The 17,541-nt window shown below is 36.4% G+C and overlaps 3 protein-coding genes across 5 annotated transcripts; 2 read left to right on the top strand and 1 right to left on the bottom strand.

Annotated features, from left to right (window-relative positions):
* The first annotated feature begins 39 nt into the window (after nt 1-39).
* LOC132618539 (pentatricopeptide repeat-containing protein At1g08070, chloroplastic-like) lies at nt 40-5,493 on the top strand. Of its 2 annotated transcripts, XM_060333575.1 has the most exons (5): nt 40-2,204; nt 2,717-2,811; nt 3,874-4,342; nt 4,461-4,636; nt 5,215-5,493. In XM_060333575.1, exon 1 carries the CDS (start codon nt 393-395, stop codon nt 2,157-2,159), a length of 1,767 nt encoding a protein of 588 aa, XP_060189558.1. In that variant the 5' UTR covers nt 40-392; the 3' UTR covers nt 2,160-2,204; nt 2,717-2,811; nt 3,874-4,342; nt 4,461-4,636; nt 5,215-5,493. The 2 variants fall into 2 exon arrangements, with proteins under 2 accessions (XP_060189558.1, XP_060189557.1); XM_060333574.1 differs by having other exon boundaries at nt 3,874-4,636.
* A 1,828-nt stretch (nt 5,494-7,321) lies between these two features.
* LOC132616689 (OPA3-like protein) lies at nt 7,322-12,076 on the top strand. 2 transcript variants are annotated; one of them, XM_060331266.1, is made up of 5 exons: nt 7,322-7,646; nt 8,632-8,766; nt 10,858-10,944; nt 11,527-11,713; nt 11,822-12,076. In XM_060331266.1, exons 1-4 carry the CDS (start codon nt 7,518-7,520, stop codon nt 11,680-11,682), a joined length of 507 nt encoding a protein of 168 aa, XP_060187249.1. In that variant the 5' UTR covers nt 7,322-7,517; the 3' UTR covers nt 11,683-11,713; nt 11,822-12,076. The 2 variants fall into 2 exon arrangements, with proteins under 2 accessions (XP_060187249.1, XP_060187248.1); XM_060331265.1 differs by having other exon boundaries at nt 7,323-7,646; nt 11,819-12,076.
* Nucleotides 12,077-13,108: 1,032 nt separating this feature from the next.
* LOC132616688 (ras-related protein RABA1f) lies at nt 13,109-16,292 on the bottom strand. Its single transcript, XM_060331264.1, has 2 exons — nt 15,802-16,292; nt 13,109-13,882 (listed from the first exon to the last, which is right to left on the bottom strand). Exons 1-2 carry the CDS (start codon nt 16,020-16,022, stop codon nt 13,450-13,452), a joined length of 654 nt encoding a protein of 217 aa, XP_060187247.1. The 5' UTR covers nt 16,023-16,292; the 3' UTR covers nt 13,109-13,449.
* Between the last annotated feature and the right edge of the window lie 1,249 nt (nt 16,293-17,541).

Below are 17,541 nucleotides of genomic sequence, written 5' to 3'. Positions count from 1 at the left end.
CACACCGTAACTATCAATTATTTTCTTTTTCTACTTGAATAAACGGTGATAGTTGGGGTAGAAAAAGGAAAAAACTTATAGTTGAGGTGTGTTTTAATACATAGATGGTGATAGTTCAGATAGAAAAAGAAAATAATTGATAATTGAGATGTAAAACTCGCGGAAAAATAACAGTTAAGGAAAAAGAGAATAACTGTTACTTCAGTTAATGTTTGTGATCATTTTAACTCAATAAGAAAAAAAGAAAAAAAAGACATTTATTTATATGAAAATGAAGGCATATATATGGGTTTTGCTAGCATTGTCCCCATTTTGTCTTGTTCCTTAAATGTCCCCAATAGCACATTATTAGCTCATTAACAGTGAGAGCTAGACTAACCACATAACAAAACATGCAGAATCTCTGCAACCTCTTAAAAGGCCGCATTTGCCATAATCACCTTAAACAAATCCATGCTCGTGTTTTCCTTATTAATGCTCACCAAGACAACCTCATTGCCACTCGTCTTATTGGTCACTACCCTTCAAACATTTCCCTTCATATACTTGATCACTTAAAAACACCAAATATTTTCCCCTTAAACGCTGTCATTAGAGTTCTAAGTGAAGAGGGAAACTTCACTCATGCATTCTTGGTATTTAACAAGTTGAGATTTTTATCACTTTTCCCTAATGAATTAACCTTTTCTTTTCTTTTTAAAGCTTGTTCGAATTCAAGAAATTCAGGTTATGTAAAACAGGTTCATACCCTTGTTGTGAAATTGGGATTTTGTGATGACCCATTTGTTTGTAATGGGTTGTTAAGTGTTTATGCAAGGGGTTTGAAAGAATTGGGTTATGCGCGTAAGGTGTTTGATGAAATGCCTGAGAGAGATGTTGTTTGTTGGACTTGTTTGATTTCAGGGTATGCTAGGTTGGGTTTGTCTGAGGAAGCTTTGAGTTTGTTTTTATCTATGGTAAAGAAGAGTTTGATACCTCAAAATGATACTATGGTTAGTGTTTTATCTGCATGTTCAAAACTTGATATATCATATATCGAGAAATGGATCGCGAATTTATGTGATTATGGATGTTCTGGATGTGATTCGGTTAGTACTGTTCTTGTTTACTTATATGGAAAGTTGGGAAATGTTGATAAGAGTAGGGAAATATTTGAACAGATTTCTAGTGATGGGAAGAGAAGTGTGCTTTCTTGGAATGCTATGATAGGCGCGTACGTTCAGAACGGCTGTGCTTTGGATGGTTTATGTTTATTCCGGTTAATGATGGAGCTTGATTGTTGTTGCCCTAATCATGTGACAATGGTTAATGTTCTCTCAGCTTGTACTCAAGTCGGTGATTTGGATCTTGGTTTGTGGGTTCATGAGTACATGAAAGGTAGTAGGCAAAAAAGCTTTTTACTTTCAAATGCAAATCTTGCAACTGCTTTGATAGATATGTACTCTAAATGCGGTAGTTTAGAGAGAGCAAGAGATGTTTTTGACCAATTGGTTGTAAAAGATGTTGTTTCGTTCAATGCTATGATTATGGGTCTCGCAATAAATGGTAAAGGTAATGACGCGTTAAAACTTTTCTCACAAATGCTAGAGCTCAATTTGCGTCCAAATGCCGGGACATTCCTTAGTTTGCTATGTGCTTGCAGTCACTCAGGGTTGACAGCAAAAGGCCGTCAAATATTCAAGGAAATGAGCCAATGTTTTGAAATTGCTCCCAAATTGGAACATTATGCTAGCTATATTGATCTCCTTGCTCGAGTAGGTTATGTTGAGGAAGCACTACAAGTTGCTACCTCAATGCCTTTTAAACCCAATAATTTTGTATGGGGAGCTTTACTTGGTGGATGCATGCTACATAACAGATTTGAATTGGCCCAAGTTATTTCCTCCATTCTTGTTGAGGTGGACCCTAACAATTCTGCTGGCTATGTGTTGCTGTCGAATACATATGCCGTTGATCATAACTGGAGTGCTATTTCACGGCTGAGGTTGTCTATGAAGGAAAAAGGAGTAGTAAAGCAGCCAGGATGTAGCTGGATCAACATTGACGGAGTAGTGCATGAATTTCTAGCTGGGTCCTCGTCGCATGCTCAGAATGAAAGCTTGCATAGTGTATTGCAGGTCTTACTGAAGGAGATGAAGCTAACAAGTATTTATAAGTGAAACTCTAGCAATACTGTGTTGGGACATTCCTTTCTTTTTCTTAAGGTATGTAGACCTCAAAGTTATTTTTGTTGGTAAAAAAGAGTGTCTGGAAGGAAAAGATGTTTCAATTATCAAATTGTCAGCACTATCATTATTAGAATTGCTAATATCTCTTGTGGTAGTTTTGCTTATAAATGCTAGCACTCGCTTGTGGTTTTAGTTTGCAATTACTTTTGTTGGTAAAAAAGAGTGTCTAGAAGGAAAAGATGCTTGCTCACTAGCTATTCCTGATGATTTCATATTACTTGACATCAGATGTTTATTCTTTCTTCTGGTAAATGATAAGATGTTTATTGAAGTGAACTACTGCTTGTGTTGATAGCACAATGGCACGTCTGATCCATTTTGTCTAGGAAACAATAGCATTTGTTCATTGCTAATCCTGCTGAACACCGGTTTTTTTTTTTGTTAGGCCTTGGCTGATTTGTCATTCAGTTAATATCGTGTCGCATCTAGACTAGGGTACCATGTGGTGGTCAATCTCATTGATAACTATTCCACTCTTGTAATTGCAGGAATCCTTTCTTTCGCTTGATCTGCATGCTTTTCGGAGCAGCTTGAAAGAGCAAGTCTATTGGTCATTGAACCAGATCTACTTCCTTTCGAACTAGTATGTACTGTTATCTATGATTTGCTTCTATGATATATCTCCTAAAATTTAATGTTGGTTAATGGGGTTATGTGCTGGTCCTGCTGGAAACATGGGGCATCTCATTTAATTGAGACGTGGCAATGCATGTTTATAAGAAAAGGCCTGCATAATGATCTTTGAGCTTAAAATGAATTTTAGACCTTCTGCCCATAGCTGTCGTACAATATTGCACCTAAAAGCATAAAACTGCACTACATGATGCAGATGAACTATCTAATAAGATAGGTGGTTTCCTCTCCAGCTACTCCATAAAATTTGTTATGTTACTGATTCAATGTGCTAAACTAGCATAAAATGATTTTATACAGCATGTATAGTTAGGGATGTATGATCCATTATTTGGTGAGGATAGTGAGAAAAGAAATTCTGCTTCTGAAGTGCCTGAAAGTCAAATTTACTGAACTAGCGGAGTTTCAACTATGATGTTCCATCCTCGACTGTCCAGCCACTTTATTATCTTGTGGAGGTTTGAAAATCCAAATTAATAATCTAGTAGAGTTGGGGGTTTTAACTAACAACAATCCTTCTATGACTTTCGAGCTATTTATTTTAATTTTGTGAAGCTTTAAATTCTAAACAACTTCCTCTTTACCATGTAAAGTAACTTTGGGATGTCAGCTATAGTACCTTCTCGGTTGATTAGAATGTTCTGACGTCACAGGATACCTTTCTAAACTATCATTTTAAATTGAAGCAACATTACCTAAATTCCTCATTTCATTAGGACACTTAAATTTTGGCTGTTATGTTTAGTATGAGACCTTCTTGATGTTTGTGACTCCAGGTTGTCCCTCATAAATCCAAAAAAAGAGGGATTTACATCACATGTGGAGTGTACTATAGTTCGGGATATTATGGACCTTCTTTGGTCTTCTTGCAAGATCAATTATATACATTATAGTTCAGAATGATCAATATTTGTGTTTAAATTTTTATTTCATGAATTCCTGTAGGATGTCTTTATACTCTCTTGTTCAGTAATATAATCTAATACATGTACTTCATGTGCATCACTGGCAGTACACCGAGGAGTCGCAAGCAGAAGCCGAAGAGAAACATGAACGCGGTCTAGCTTCAGAAAAAAGACTCCAATTCATTAACCTCCACGAGTGTCTATGATATCAACACAAACAGACATCAACATTGTGAATTCTCGCATCTGGATACCACAACCAGCAGGTAGCAGACATCCAACTTTAGCTGATGAGTCCTCTAACCTTTCAAGTTCTTTTAAGGATGAGGCTGGGCAATCTACGGGAGCTGGAAAAAATGATATACTAATGTGTGCTTCAGAATTCAACACGAGTTCTGCTGCTAAGAAATGTCTGCATTTAAGGCAGCAGCTGTGGAAGCAGAGCTTGACATTCTTCTCGATTCAGTCACCAACAACAACATATTCAGTCACCAACAACAACATACCCAGTATAATCCCACCAGGTGGGGCCTGGGGAGGGTAGAGTGTACGCAGACCTTACGGACCTTTTGACGGGTAGGGAGGCTGTTTCCGATAGACCTCTCAATTCAGTCACCGAGATTGAAATTTTTGAGTTTTGAGTCCACAAATGTAATTGATCAGTCTATTCGTCCTTACCCCGTGACCTGAGCAGGAACACCAACTCTGTTATCAGAAGAGACTTCATCTAAGTTGGATGTCCCAGCCAAAAAGGGGCCGCGATCTGGCCAAACTTGCAATATCAGATATCAGTTTGGATGATACACTGGATGATCTTCTCAAAGAAACATCAACTGTGACTAACAAAAATGAGTGTTTGCCACCTATGAGGTAAACTCTACTGCTGGTCATACACCCTCAGGTAGAAAAGGGGTTTGTATTGCGTTTCACAGACTTTACTCGATTGTGCATTGAGTCGTACCAACCCCCGCGATGGAAATCGTATCTGCTTAGTGTTCAAGCGTTCATCCATACCATACCCATGCTGTTTGTCTAAGTGCAGCTATTACTCATGCATGTTATCCCTTAAGTGAAAAATACTTTTGAGTTGCCATGCCATGAGTAGAAGTCTAGAATTACTAATCTGAGGTTTTATCGTTGCCTGTCCTTGACCAGCAATAAATGTAGAAAATAAGATTTTCTTTTTATGTCAAAGAAGGAAAGCTGCGTCTGAATAAGCTGAAAGTTTTATGAATGATGGTTGTACTGGTAGTTCCAACTATTGCAGTTGTGCTGCTTCCTGCTATCTTTTTTGGTTCTCTTTTTGGTCAGTTCAGTTTTTTTTTTTTTTGAATAATAGTTGTGTCGGACCAGCTTGCGCACACCTAGACTATATCACCGGGTGTGTTGCAGTGGTTATTGTAGTGATGGAAGTTGGATTATGACCATGTTGCTCCTTTTGTCTGCAGTAACTCCGGTAACCAAATATTGACTTGCTGGTGTTAAAGGAAGCCGTTCAAGGATCAAAGCTCGATCAAATTGTTTCTTTCATTTCTTGCCTTCTAATTTTCTTTTGCTTTTGTCTACCTCTACTCTCTCAGAAAGTAAGAAGGTTTAGATGAAATTCAGTGTATTTTATGTTTTACTCGACGTGTTGTATTGTGTAAGTTGTAACTGCCATAAATTGGTGTATTCTGATTGTACTTTCAGTATCTGTATTACAGTGGATATGAATTTGTTTGTTTTCAGGGTTTCTTTCTCTTCCCCACTTAATTTCGTTAGATACATGATACAAGTAATCTTGCTGAAAGTAATTCTGCTCTTTTCCTTGGAAATGATCCTTTGTTCCTTCCCCGTCTGCTGTAAGTTTTTTTTGTTTCTCGCCTGGTATTTGGTACTCATTTTGGAGGGTAAAGCGTTCCCTGCTAAAGACGGCTATATACTTGAGGCTCGAACCGTAAACATCTGGTTTAGTTTTCTTACAAACAATGACAATTGTTGCGAGAGCTCTTCTACAATAATTGTATAGGCATAGTTTCAACGAGAATTTAAACTGAAGTTTTTGGACATCTTGTGGTACTGGTACCCTTGCCCTATTCATCACTCATCATTTATCTATAAGAAGAAAGTTACCTCAGGGATACGTGTATTGAAAGATCTTACAGTAACCAAATCTAAAAGGAACTCTTATTTTCATGTAAGAAGTTAATATTCAAATGCAAGGGAACTTAAAATGTAAATGCAAAATTGATCTAACAAAAAATAAAAAGACATCTATTTGTGTAAAAATAAAGACAGATATTTTCATTCCATTAATTTTGAAGAATTTTGATTCCTTAGAACACTAAAAAAGTCTACGGTATCTTAGAATAAAAACAAACAATGCTATCTTTTGGGTGTTTCTGCTTTGTAACTTATATAGTTTGGGTGACAACACGACCCAAGTAAACTTCAATCGTTTGACTACAAACAAAATCTCAATAGAGACGGCAACAACAAAGAGTTATCGTGAAGTTTCACAAGTAGAGTCTAAGGAGAATATAGTTTAGGCAGATCATATTCCTACAATAAGAGGGAGGCAGAGAAAATCTCAACAGAGACTTTTTTTTTTTTTTTAATTTATTAAATCCAATAATCACACTTTCGCATCAACAGAAAAGAAAAAGAACTAAAGAATCTTGCTTTAAACAAGTTATCCGCAGATTTCTTTTTCACCAAGCACCTCTCTCTCCAAAGATCTAAAGTACCACCAATAAGGCAATGACGTGTGATAATCTAATTCATTTAAAAGTATTTTTTATTATTTAATTATATTATATTTTCACACGCTTTTTTCGTTTTCACGAGCAAGTATATAAATGTTAGTGTATTTTATTTTATAAACAATAAATAACCATAAGACTTGAGTCCAAAAATCACACTGTTTTAATTTGTTTGTCTTATACTTTCTTTTTATGTGGCTTAAGATAAAAAATATTTTTTTTCTTCTGTTGTGGTTGTTTTTTGTCGTGCCAAATCAAAATCAGACAAACAATTTGAGAAGAAACGTAAGGGAGAGCGTAAGATATTACTATATATTAAAAGCTTAAATGTGAGAAAAAGTACATTTTAGTTAGGTAATTAATTACTCCTACTTCCTCCGTTTCAATATATATAAACCCATTTGACTAGACACGACATTTTAAAAAGAGGGAAAACTTTTGAAACTTGTGGTTCAAAATAAGACTTGAAAATTTATGTGGCCGTAAATCATTCATAAACTGAATTTATTTCCAAATTAGGAAAGAGGTAATTCATTTTGGCACGGACTAAAAAGGAAATCCGTTAAAACAAATTGAAACAGAGCGAGTATATCATAGCTGTAATTATATATACGAATTTAGTAAAATTTTCCGACGAAGCAGTGTCACGTGACACCCCTCACACACTAAGGTAGATCCGTCCCTGCTTAAGATAAAAAATATTTTTTTCTTCTGTTGTAGTTGTTGTTGTCGTGTCAAATCAAAATCAGACAAACAACGGAACGTAAGGGAGAGAGACAGATATTACTATATATTAAAAGCTTAAATGTGAGAAAAAGTACATTTTAGTTAGTTAATTAATTACTCCTATATGATATCTCTCTCTATCATTTCGCTTCATTTCCTTGCAGGCTCTCCCTGATCTACAGGCTACACTCTATCATCAAAACCCTTTTGTGTTTTCTTCAATACTTTCCAAAAATATCAGTGCTCTTTTTTTTAGTATTTTAGGGAAGGATTCGATCGATGAGATGATACTACCAGTATTTAAGTTAGGGACACTTGCCCTTAAAGCTTTTTGCAAACCCATTGGCAATCGCATAAAGAAAGAAGCTGGCTTCCACCCCAAGTTTCGTCAATCTATTATAAACATTGCCCAGGTAACACTCCAATTATTCACTTTTCTTGTGGGTAAATGCTTACCTACCTGTTGTACGACTTGTACCCAATGGTAATTTTTGATTGATATGAAAGAAATATGCCTTTTTTTTTTTTTTTTTTTATGGTATATGAAGAGCTGGAATTGTCAAGAAAAGGTGGTTTTTTTCAGAAATAAAATGTGAAATGTAAAATTACATTTAACAAGATTCCAAATGGCTGAGCTCAGTGCTTGAATTTGAAGATCAATCTTATAGGTAGATGAAATAGTTGACACTAGGATGGAATTACCTAATGGTGTGGAATGATTTAAAAGAATTAGCATTTTGATGCTAAAAAGTAGTAGCAAAAATCAAAGAGATTCAAAGCGTATTTAGTTGATTAGAGAAACTAAGACGCAAATGAATACCTTTTTTAATCATGTTTGACTATTAAAGTAAGCAAGTGAGAATTTTATGATTCTATTGGAAATTGAACACGTCGAATTAAGTTATGGCTTACAAATTGGGAGATAAGGAGATACAGGGGCGGACCTATGTGCTTTTTCGAGGTGCTCCAGCACCCGTTAAATCCGACGTAGACTAGGTATAATTATATAAGAAATATATGAAATTTGGGTATAAATGTTAAAAAAGCACCCTGGAAACCAATAAGACCGCTAGGTGCTTTGATTTCCCGGTGTAACTTAAAGGCTTGGGTGGAAGGGGACCTGTGTTCGAACCTGTTGGTCAGCATTTCAGATTTGGTAATAACAATATTAAATGTAGTTATCTTTTAGTTGCACCCAAGATCCTTAAATTCTGGGTCCGCAACTGAGGAGATAAGTGGCAAAGGTTATTCATTCTTGTAGGGCTAACATTACAGTTGCATTATCTTTCTGAATGTGTGATCTTAGTTGATAATTCCTTCTCTTGGACATTGGAAAAGAAGTGTATATGGGACAACGCGTATATTTTGATTTCCCATTTTTTTCTTCTTTTTCCGCAGGCAAACCATAGATTGTCAACTAAATTGCAAAGACGTATATATGGCCATGCAACTGATGTTGCAATTCGCCCGTTAAATGAAGATAAGGCTGTTCAAGCTGCTGCTGATCTTCTAGGTGAACTCTTTGTGTTCTCGGTAATGTTGTCTCTAGGTCCTTAATTTGTTATGTTACGCAAATATTTCATATAGAAATTTATTCTCATTTGGGATTATGGTTATTTATAATCATGGTGATATTTTGGGAATGCTGATTTGTTTATTGATGAGAACTCGCTTGTTTAGTCCTATTCCACTTGTGATGGAGCTCAAATTCTAATTTCATATGTTCATAGCAGACCATAGCCAGAATATTATTTACCCCAAACTTAGTCCAATATTCTAGGTGCAACGAGAAGGCATGGCATCTTATGCTTCAGAATAGGGGTTTGTTACCAACCAAGCAGCTAGTTTCTAACAATGAAATCTGAATACTGAAGTCTGTCTGAAATTGATATCACTAAATAATCTGAATCACAAATATTAATTTGCTGTACTGCCTAGTTGTCTTCCTTATGTGCACTAAAATGTCAAAGATGTTGACTTTATGTGTCTAATTCAATTAGGCTGCATACATCGACTGCTCCTCAAACTTGCCGAAAAAAAATTCATCTAAGGAATATGTTGAACACCTTGACCTATGTTCAAAATGTGCATGTTAAACACATATTGCTTACATCACAGTGTATATGAGAAACCAAAATTCTGAGCGCGTGTGAGATGCCAAAACCTTTTTTCTTAATCTTTTTTCTCTCCCTCCCTCCCACCCTTCCCCTTCTCCTTCTCCCCCCCCCCCCCCCCCCCCCTCCCTGCCACTACCCCAACCAGTCTACCACCTTCACACACCACCATCTCTGATTCACAAACAGCCAAAAAACGCAAGAGGAATCACAAAAATTAAAGGGAAGAAAAGGGAGGTAAATTTCAAAAAGTAGCCGTTTGGAGCTGAAATACAGAAGCTAGGCATCTTTTCAACTTAAAAACTCCGGTACTAAACTGAAGAGATAATGACTGTATGGTGACTGTCAAAATTTTCTGCAACATACTAACTTCAATCAGGTCTTCTTGTACAGGCCAAAGCTAAAGCAGAATCTTTTCCTCTCTAACATTTGACCAGAATCACCTGTTACTCTATTTCCCTAGGGACCCTCCAAGAAAATTAGCCACAAGTTCTTCCATTCAGGAAATCACTGAAAACACCAACCAACAACTTCTACTTTAGTCCACTCTCCATGTAAAAACTCCTCCTCAGGCCACTTACTTCGGTGACGCCATACTCAGCGACCTTCATCTACCATCTCCATACACTCACCACAATTCCACCAACAAACACAGCCGGAGCCCCTTCATATACTGTCTGACGCCAACACCCCAATTCACAGGGGAGAAAAACAACTTCTCCACTCTCTTCCTCCATCCTAATTACCCCAGCCACCAAACCCAGCCTCAAAATATTCACCTCACCGATCTCCTTCGATCAAGCAAAAGGAGATGTTTAAAAAAGCTTCGCGGGTAGGAAGTAGAATTAATACAATGATTCAAAAGCATCAAACCTCTCTTGTTCGAAAGAATTGAAACACGTCGAAATGGTACCAGCCGAACTTAATAATAGAAGGATTTGTAAGCATATTAGTATTCTGCCTTTTGAATATGAATACTCTTATCTGATATCTAATGATTAGAGACTTATATTTCCGGTGATAATGCTAAAAGTTTGAATGCATTTAAAGTGGTATTAGATGATCTTACGTTTCTGTTATCAAATGTGTCTAGTAGGAATATCAAATGGCCCCCAAGTACAGTGGACAACAAAAAATTTTGCATCCAATTTCAACTGCTTAGGGATGGCTTGTTAAGTTGAGAGTACCTAACATGATGAAAAGCTGTTGTGGCATCATCTTCATTATTCCTTCTCCTTTTTGTTCGCTACACACATTTGCTATCTGAACTCTGATTGGCCTACCCTCACTGGAAACAGGACTGAAAGTGCAATGCTGATATAATTGATCTGCAGCAGAATATTGTAGATGCTCTTCTTAACCTGATATTCTCTCTTTCTGCGCATAACACATCAATTATTTGGACAAGTATAGCATAGAGATGTCTATGAATTACATTGTCAAGTCTTCTCTTATTTTTTCAGCAAGGCAGAACACCCTCAATCTATGCTTTTGTTATCTGTTTAATCAGGTCGCTGGAGTGGCTGTTATCTTTGAGGTGCAAAGAAGTTCCAGGTCTGAAGCTAGAAAGGAGGAAGTTCGGAAGCAGGAATTAGAGGTGCATCTTGACATTCATAACAATGATTTTCTTGTGCTGAAATATTTGCCCAGTCCCTCCTCTCTGCACCCTATTTCCCTTAGGAAAAAAAAGTAGAATCATCTCCATGGAACACACAAAAAAATGCTGATCAAGAAAAAAAGAACTCCTGGAAAATGAAGTCAAAAGATTGAGCACATAGTTAATTGTATTGCTCTCTGCATTAATATGATCAGGTTAAGGTGAATATCTTTTTTTTTTTTTTTTTTTTTTTTTTTGAACAGGTAACAAATTTAGGTGAATATCTTTATGATGATGCATTATTGGTTTTTGAGTTAATGGCTTATTTTGCTGTCGTAATTGCAGCAATCACTCGTTTGAGATTTTCACCACACTGCACCTAGTCAGAAACAATAAGCATTGAAGTCAGAAATAAGCTAAAGCATGTTATGGTTGTGATTGTTCATAAGCACGGATAAATTCTTATGTCTTAGATTGAGGAGATCTATTACTAAAAGATGATATAAGGAAATGATGTTATTGTTGCGGCAACCCGTGTTCTGTTTCCATGTAAAACTAATACATAATTTGTTTGTTTCATAGGCAATGAAGCAGCGAGATGAAGAGCTGAGTAGAGAGATTGAGTTCCTCAAGAACAGAATTAGTGAACTGGAGAAACATGCCAAGACACGAGGGTTAAGTAGCATGTTTAGCATTGGTCATGCAGAAGGCACTCAAGATAAAGTAAAAGCTGGTTGATCATCTGCTAGTGTTGTGCTAACATATAATTGTAAGACCCCTCTACAGTTGAGCAACTTAACGAGTTGATTTCTGTTTTTCTCAACTTATTTGTACTATTTTAGCATCTAATTGACTTTTTGCTGGAAAAATGCAGTAGTTTCTGGAAGGAAACTTAAAGCAACTCTATCAAAAGGATGATGTTCAGGACATGTAAGTTTGACACGTCAAAGCCATTAGAATACTACTAACCAAATGAGTATCCATGGTTTGCAGCCTTTGGTCTATGAATAAAGCATATCATATTGTAACTGAGTTTCATGTTTTGGACAATATTTGTACCTAGCCACTGATGCAGTATTGATGACAATTTTATTTGTGGCTTTCAGTAATAAGAATTGTTATTAAGGGCTCAGGTATCTCCAATTTGTTAGATGTGATTCATTGTGCTTTCTCCTCGGGAATCTCCCAAGGGGTTCATGGAGTTTTACCTATCGTAATAATCCCATTTAAGTACTGTCCGTTGTGGTTGCTTCTACATTCTACCCTCCCAGTCTGACCACTTTTGTCCATCAAAGTACCCGTTGCCTCCTGCCTTCTCCACTAGATGAATTATTTGGTTAACCCTGGTCCAGCGCATTAGGTGGCCGCAATAACTTGCTACTTACTTACCCAGTGCTGCTAAAATGGATTTGATTTTACTTGTTCTATTCGTATTCCTACTATAATAAAGAGTGTATCTGCTGCTGCTTGGCAATTTTGAGAATCCTATTACTGATAGAAGGGTTAAGGATACTTACCAAAGAAAAACAAATTGATAGAAGGGTTAAGGAGAGCAACGTGAGGAGGCATAAAGATGCTACTCTTGTTTTAGGGGTTTATTCTTCAGCAACTTTGTGTATCATATTGTTTTGTGGATTTGCATTTAGGTTAGCTTCTAATTTTAGTGGTAATGCTAGTGAAGGGAGCAACACCTTGATTGAGATTATGGCAAGGTTCCTACAGGTTGGATCCGTTTAGTGGTCCTTTGCCAGCTAATGTAATCATGGGGTTTACACTTATTTCTTATGCCAACTAATGATAGATTGTCAGTTAATATTTTTGAAGTTGTGTGGTGTACATGTAAGAACTGTGTTCTTATTAGGTATATGCACGCAGAGAGGTTCCTAGTGTCATGTCCTGTATCCATGTTCATATTTCCCTTCCTCGACTTGCGAAGCTCAAGATGGATAAATGCCCTACTCTTGGATTGATCCTTGACCTTCTTTCATTTGGTTACTCAGGTCGATTCTGATCTCTTGGACCCATATCCGACCAAATCTCAAATTTGTGTCTGCACCTAAGTCGATGCTTACCTAGGTAGTCTAATAATTCTTGATAGATGTAGATTGATTGACGGAAAATAATATCATTAAGAGAAACAAATGACTGACTTGATAAAGAAATGTCCAGTGAAACTGTTGTAGTACTAGGCGGGACAATATCTGCTCAAACATGTCTCAGTTCAATCTTTGCAATCAAATACACCCTATCCAAGAGATTCATAAGAAGCTATACTACCATCATACACTAAGCTATAACAAAAATATAGAAACTGGGATAAAGAATGCTGAGGAACTCGTGTAAGAACTGCAGCTCAAATCCGACTTGAGCACCAACTAGAGCTCTCACGGCTAAGAATTCATGTGGTTAATTCCTTGTACAGAAAAGGGAGAAGTACCACTGCCACATGAAAATTTGAACTCAAAAGGAAGAATATATCTTCCAACATCTAGATCAGTCCTTGTTTTAAGAAGAACAGCACCCGACTTTCTTTACTGCTGAAACATCGTCCTTGTTTCCAATATTAATAGACTGCCCCTTAGGCAATGCTGCTGGGTCATCTCCTGCTTCCAGAGCTTTCTTGCTCACAACACGGTGTATTTGTGTGAGCACCTCTGTGAAGGCGTTTTCCACATTCAAGGACTCCAGAGCAGATGTCTCCATGAAAAAAGTACTCTCCTTCTCAGCAAATGCCTTGGCATCCTCAGTGGAAACAGCCCGTAAGTGACGCAAATCTGACTTATTTCCCACAAGCATTATGACAATGTTTGAGTCAGTATGATCTCTGAGCTCCTTCAACCATCTCTCCACATTCTCGAAAGTCACATGACGAGTGACGTCATAAACCAGCAATGCACCAACAGCTCCTCGATAGTAAGCACTCGTGATTGCTCGATATCTTAAAGAAAGAGCACATCAGTTGAGATTATTGATTATGATATGATACATCAACTCATAACATTTCCATACAGGTAACTAAAACTGTACCACATGAAGAAGATTACTGCACTATATATATGGATCTACTAGACACAATAGAAGTCCATAGATAAACCAATCAAAGCACGACATCTATTTCTGAAAAAAATTAGACTTACATCTCCTATCAACTTAGTTCAAAACGTAGACTTCTATAGACATAAGAGACTAGAAACAAACAGATGGCTGAGAAATAAGAAGAGGCGGTATCTCACCAGCAAACTAACATGTCACATACAACCGACTTAGAGCATCCCAATGTAACTTGGATTACTCATAAATTATTAACGTTGCTTACACCAGATTCTCCAAACAAACCAGAGGCCAAAAACAAACATAAGGAGTAGGTCTTCATAACATACACATGACAGCTCATATAACAGAGCCGGAACAAAAACACCCTGGGCTTGAGGAGGAAAAACAATACTAAGAGAATTAGGCATAAGAAGGCAATCTCCTAATAGATTAAATTCATCATCACAAGAACATGAGCATATCGCATTTCAGACTTCAAATTGGATGAACAATGGGGGGAAACAATTCTAGAGTCATTGTTAGCCTAATGAAGTATTTCGGGAAGCAAAATTCGTTATTAGATTCAGAATAATCAGTCTAACTGCTTTTGGAGACTGACCACCATTGGAGTAGGACGGGAGTTGTTCTTCAACTCTTGGTGCCTCGAACCTTCCTTACATCGAAGACAAAAGTTTCAAAATCTCTACATTACCTAAAGTATGCTGAAATTGAGTAGAGAGATTGGCAAAGAATCTCAAGAGGACACCAATTTGCAGCACACACTGTAATAGCAGTCTGATGATACCTTACAAAAGCCAACTAGTTTTTTTATCCCCACCCTGAGAAGATCAACAATATTCCTACTTACCCTCCACATGGCTCTGACCTATGAGCTGGTGGTAGAGGTGCTCTATCACCAGATCAACCATTTTCTTTTTTAATATAACTGTGGTATACAGGCCAGCTTGCGCGCACCTCGAGTAATTCCACAGGGTACCTACTACCTCCCACCAGCACATGTACCAGGTAACTATATCCACCAAGGCTTGGATAGATGGGAAGATACCACCTAGTGTTTTATGTCTCCGTTGGAAATTGAACCTGGGATCTCATGGTTGGCGATCCGCTTCATTGACCACACCTTTGGTGCTCAAACCATTCATTATCAGCTTAAGCCTCCATTAATTCTGATTAGCTTACAAAAAGCAACTTGTCCTTCGTACTGAATGTAGTTACCAAAAGCCAATTCGAGAACTGCACAAAATCAAGCTCACCGATAACAATAGCAGCCACAAGTATGGAGCAGCCGGTCTTTTCGCATCCATCTGCCTTCGACTCGACCTCTATATATATGTACTTAGAATTCAAAATACACAAGTTCATACTAAGTTATCACATAGTAACTAACTAAACTACTGGATCTGCCTCTATCAATACTTTTAAGTAAATAATTATCATTCCTAGTTCCTACATTTACAATCTTACACTTGCACTAAACAAACATCGCATCAAATTCGCCAAGTTGTGCAAAAAGCTAGCCTGGACATAACAGTTATAAAAAATAAAATAAAAACTCGGATCTAACTTTACAGAAAATGATAATCAAACATTGAAATGCACAGTACATCATCATTCTAGATCTCAAAGTTCCTCCACAAACTCAACGTATACAAAATGAGGAGAAAAACGTCGAAACACACACAGTACATCATCATTCCAGATCTCAAACTTACTCAAATGAAAATGTCAAATCAATTAGCCAACATATATAACTCTACATAAACGAGAAAGGAAAAAAAAAAAAAAAAACATTGAATATATTACCGTTCCTGACCAGCAGTATCCCAAATCTGAGCTTTAACAACTTTATCCTCAACATGGATACTACGCGTAGCAAACTCAACACCAATAGTGGACTTAGACTCAAGGCTAAACTCATTACGACTAAATCTCGAAAGTAGGTTAGATTTACCAACACCTGAATCACCAATTAGCACTACTTTGAACAAGTAATCATAATCATCTTCAGCTCTGTATGCCCCCATTTTTTACACAGATGATTTCCTTTTTTTTTTTTTTTTTTTTTGGGGTACAGAGTAGGATGAGTTTTGGTTTTTAAAAAAGAAATAATAATACTAATAGAGGGAGATCTGAAGGTGAAGGGAAGCACTGCTTTTAAAAAGAGAGAGAGAGAGAGGGAGATTTATTCAAAAGCATTAATATTATCTCTACTAGTGCTACTATTCTATTCAACTTTTTAGTTCTTCTCTTTGAAGGAAGGTTATTTTACTTTTCTTAAAACCCTCCTTGAGTCTCTCAACTACATGTTTTCAACACTTCAAATTGTTAAAATTTGTATCTAGGAAAAGTTTTCACGGGGTTAAGATATACTATTTTCTAATAAAATGAAAATAGAAAAAGTCTGGGAAAAGAATATAGTATTTTTTTCAAATCACCCCTCCCAAACAGCATAAGTAGAATAAAATCAGAGACGGCCGTCTGAAACAATTTAATACCCTCCGTGTCTTAATTTAATTGGACACGAAATTTAAAAAATACGAAGGAAGCACTGCTTTTAGAAAAGAGAGAGAGAGAGGGGTAGATTTATTCAAAGTATTTATTATTACTACTGCTATTCAACTTTTAAGTTCTTTTACTTTTCTTAAACCCTTGCTTAAGTCTCTCGACTTCATGTTATTAACTACAGTTTAAATGCTCACTATTTGAACCCATGTAACAGTTTTCAAGGGGGTAAAAGATAATTCTTCCCGTTCAAAATAAGTGTCAACTTAACTTTTTTCACACTAAAATAGTAACTCTTAGAAAAATATTGGCATTTTAACTAAACTACCCTCAATTAATATGCTTATTTATAAGTGGACACTTATTTTGAATCAAAATAAAAAGCTAAGTGGACACTTATTTTGAACCGGAGGGAGTATCTTCTAATGAATCAAAAAAAAAACATTTTGGCTTTGTCACTTGAAATGTAATTTAAGATAATTTATTGAAAGTTTTGAATCCAAACTGGAAAAAAAATAGTGTAGTATCTATGCGCTATATAATTAAAAAAGCAAACTTGTGTAGGTTTTAGTTAGATAAAGCTAATTCGCTAAATAGGTTCACACTAAACGTATGTCGGTCAATATTAGTTTTGACATGGGATATATAATATATTGTAATATCGGTGGCAACTAGCCAACTACCGAGTAATTGAAACTAGCAAACTAAGGCATTGAATGGTTCAGTAGCATAGAACCTTTAAGTTTGTTATTTAAGGTCAATAAAAATACTAGCATATTAGTATTGCATTTTATTAAAAGTATTGCTACTACTATTCAACTTTTTAGGAGGAAGGTTATTTTACTTTTCTAGAACTCTGTTTAAGTCTCTGAACTTCATGTTTTCTATAGTTCAAATATTCACAATTTGAATCCACGTAACAGTTTTTACGGGGGTAAAAGATATCTTCTAATGAAATGAAAATAGAAAATGGGGAAAAAAGAATATCTTTTTCGAATTACTTCTTTCGATTACGTGGTGAACAATATTTTCTGACCTAAA

Source organism: Lycium barbarum, chromosome 11 (assembly GCF_019175385.1).
Source record: "Lycium barbarum isolate Lr01 chromosome 11, ASM1917538v2, whole genome shotgun sequence".
Lineage (NCBI taxonomy): Eukaryota > Viridiplantae > Streptophyta > Magnoliopsida > Solanales > Solanaceae > Lycium > Lycium barbarum.
The sequence above is the reverse complement of the archived record's forward strand: the minus strand, read 5'-3'. Positions and strand labels throughout refer to the sequence as shown.

Excerpts from the sequence above, each read along its gene's own strand:
- LOC132616688 (XM_060331264.1), bottom strand. The coding sequence starts at position 16,022 with ATGGGGGCATACAGAGCTGAAGATGATTATGATTACTTGTTCAAAGTA. Across the intron at positions 13,883-15,801 it reads GATACTGCTGGTCAGGAACG|ATATCGAGCAATCACGAGTG; the intron begins GTAATATATTCA and ends TCTTTCTTTAAG.
- LOC132618539 (XM_060333575.1), top strand. The coding sequence starts at position 393 with ATGCAGAATCTCTGCAACCTCTTAAAAGGCCGCATTTGCCATAATCAC.
- LOC132616689 (XM_060331266.1), top strand. The coding sequence starts at position 7,518 with ATGATACTACCAGTATTTAAGTTAGGGACACTTGCCCTTAAAGCTTTT. Across the intron at positions 8,767-10,857 it reads GTGAACTCTTTGTGTTCTCG|GTCGCTGGAGTGGCTGTTAT; the intron begins GTAATGTTGTCT and ends CTGTTTAATCAG. Across the intron at positions 10,945-11,526 it reads TTCGGAAGCAGGAATTAGAG|GCAATGAAGCAGCGAGATGA; the intron begins GTGCATCTTGAC and ends TTTGTTTCATAG.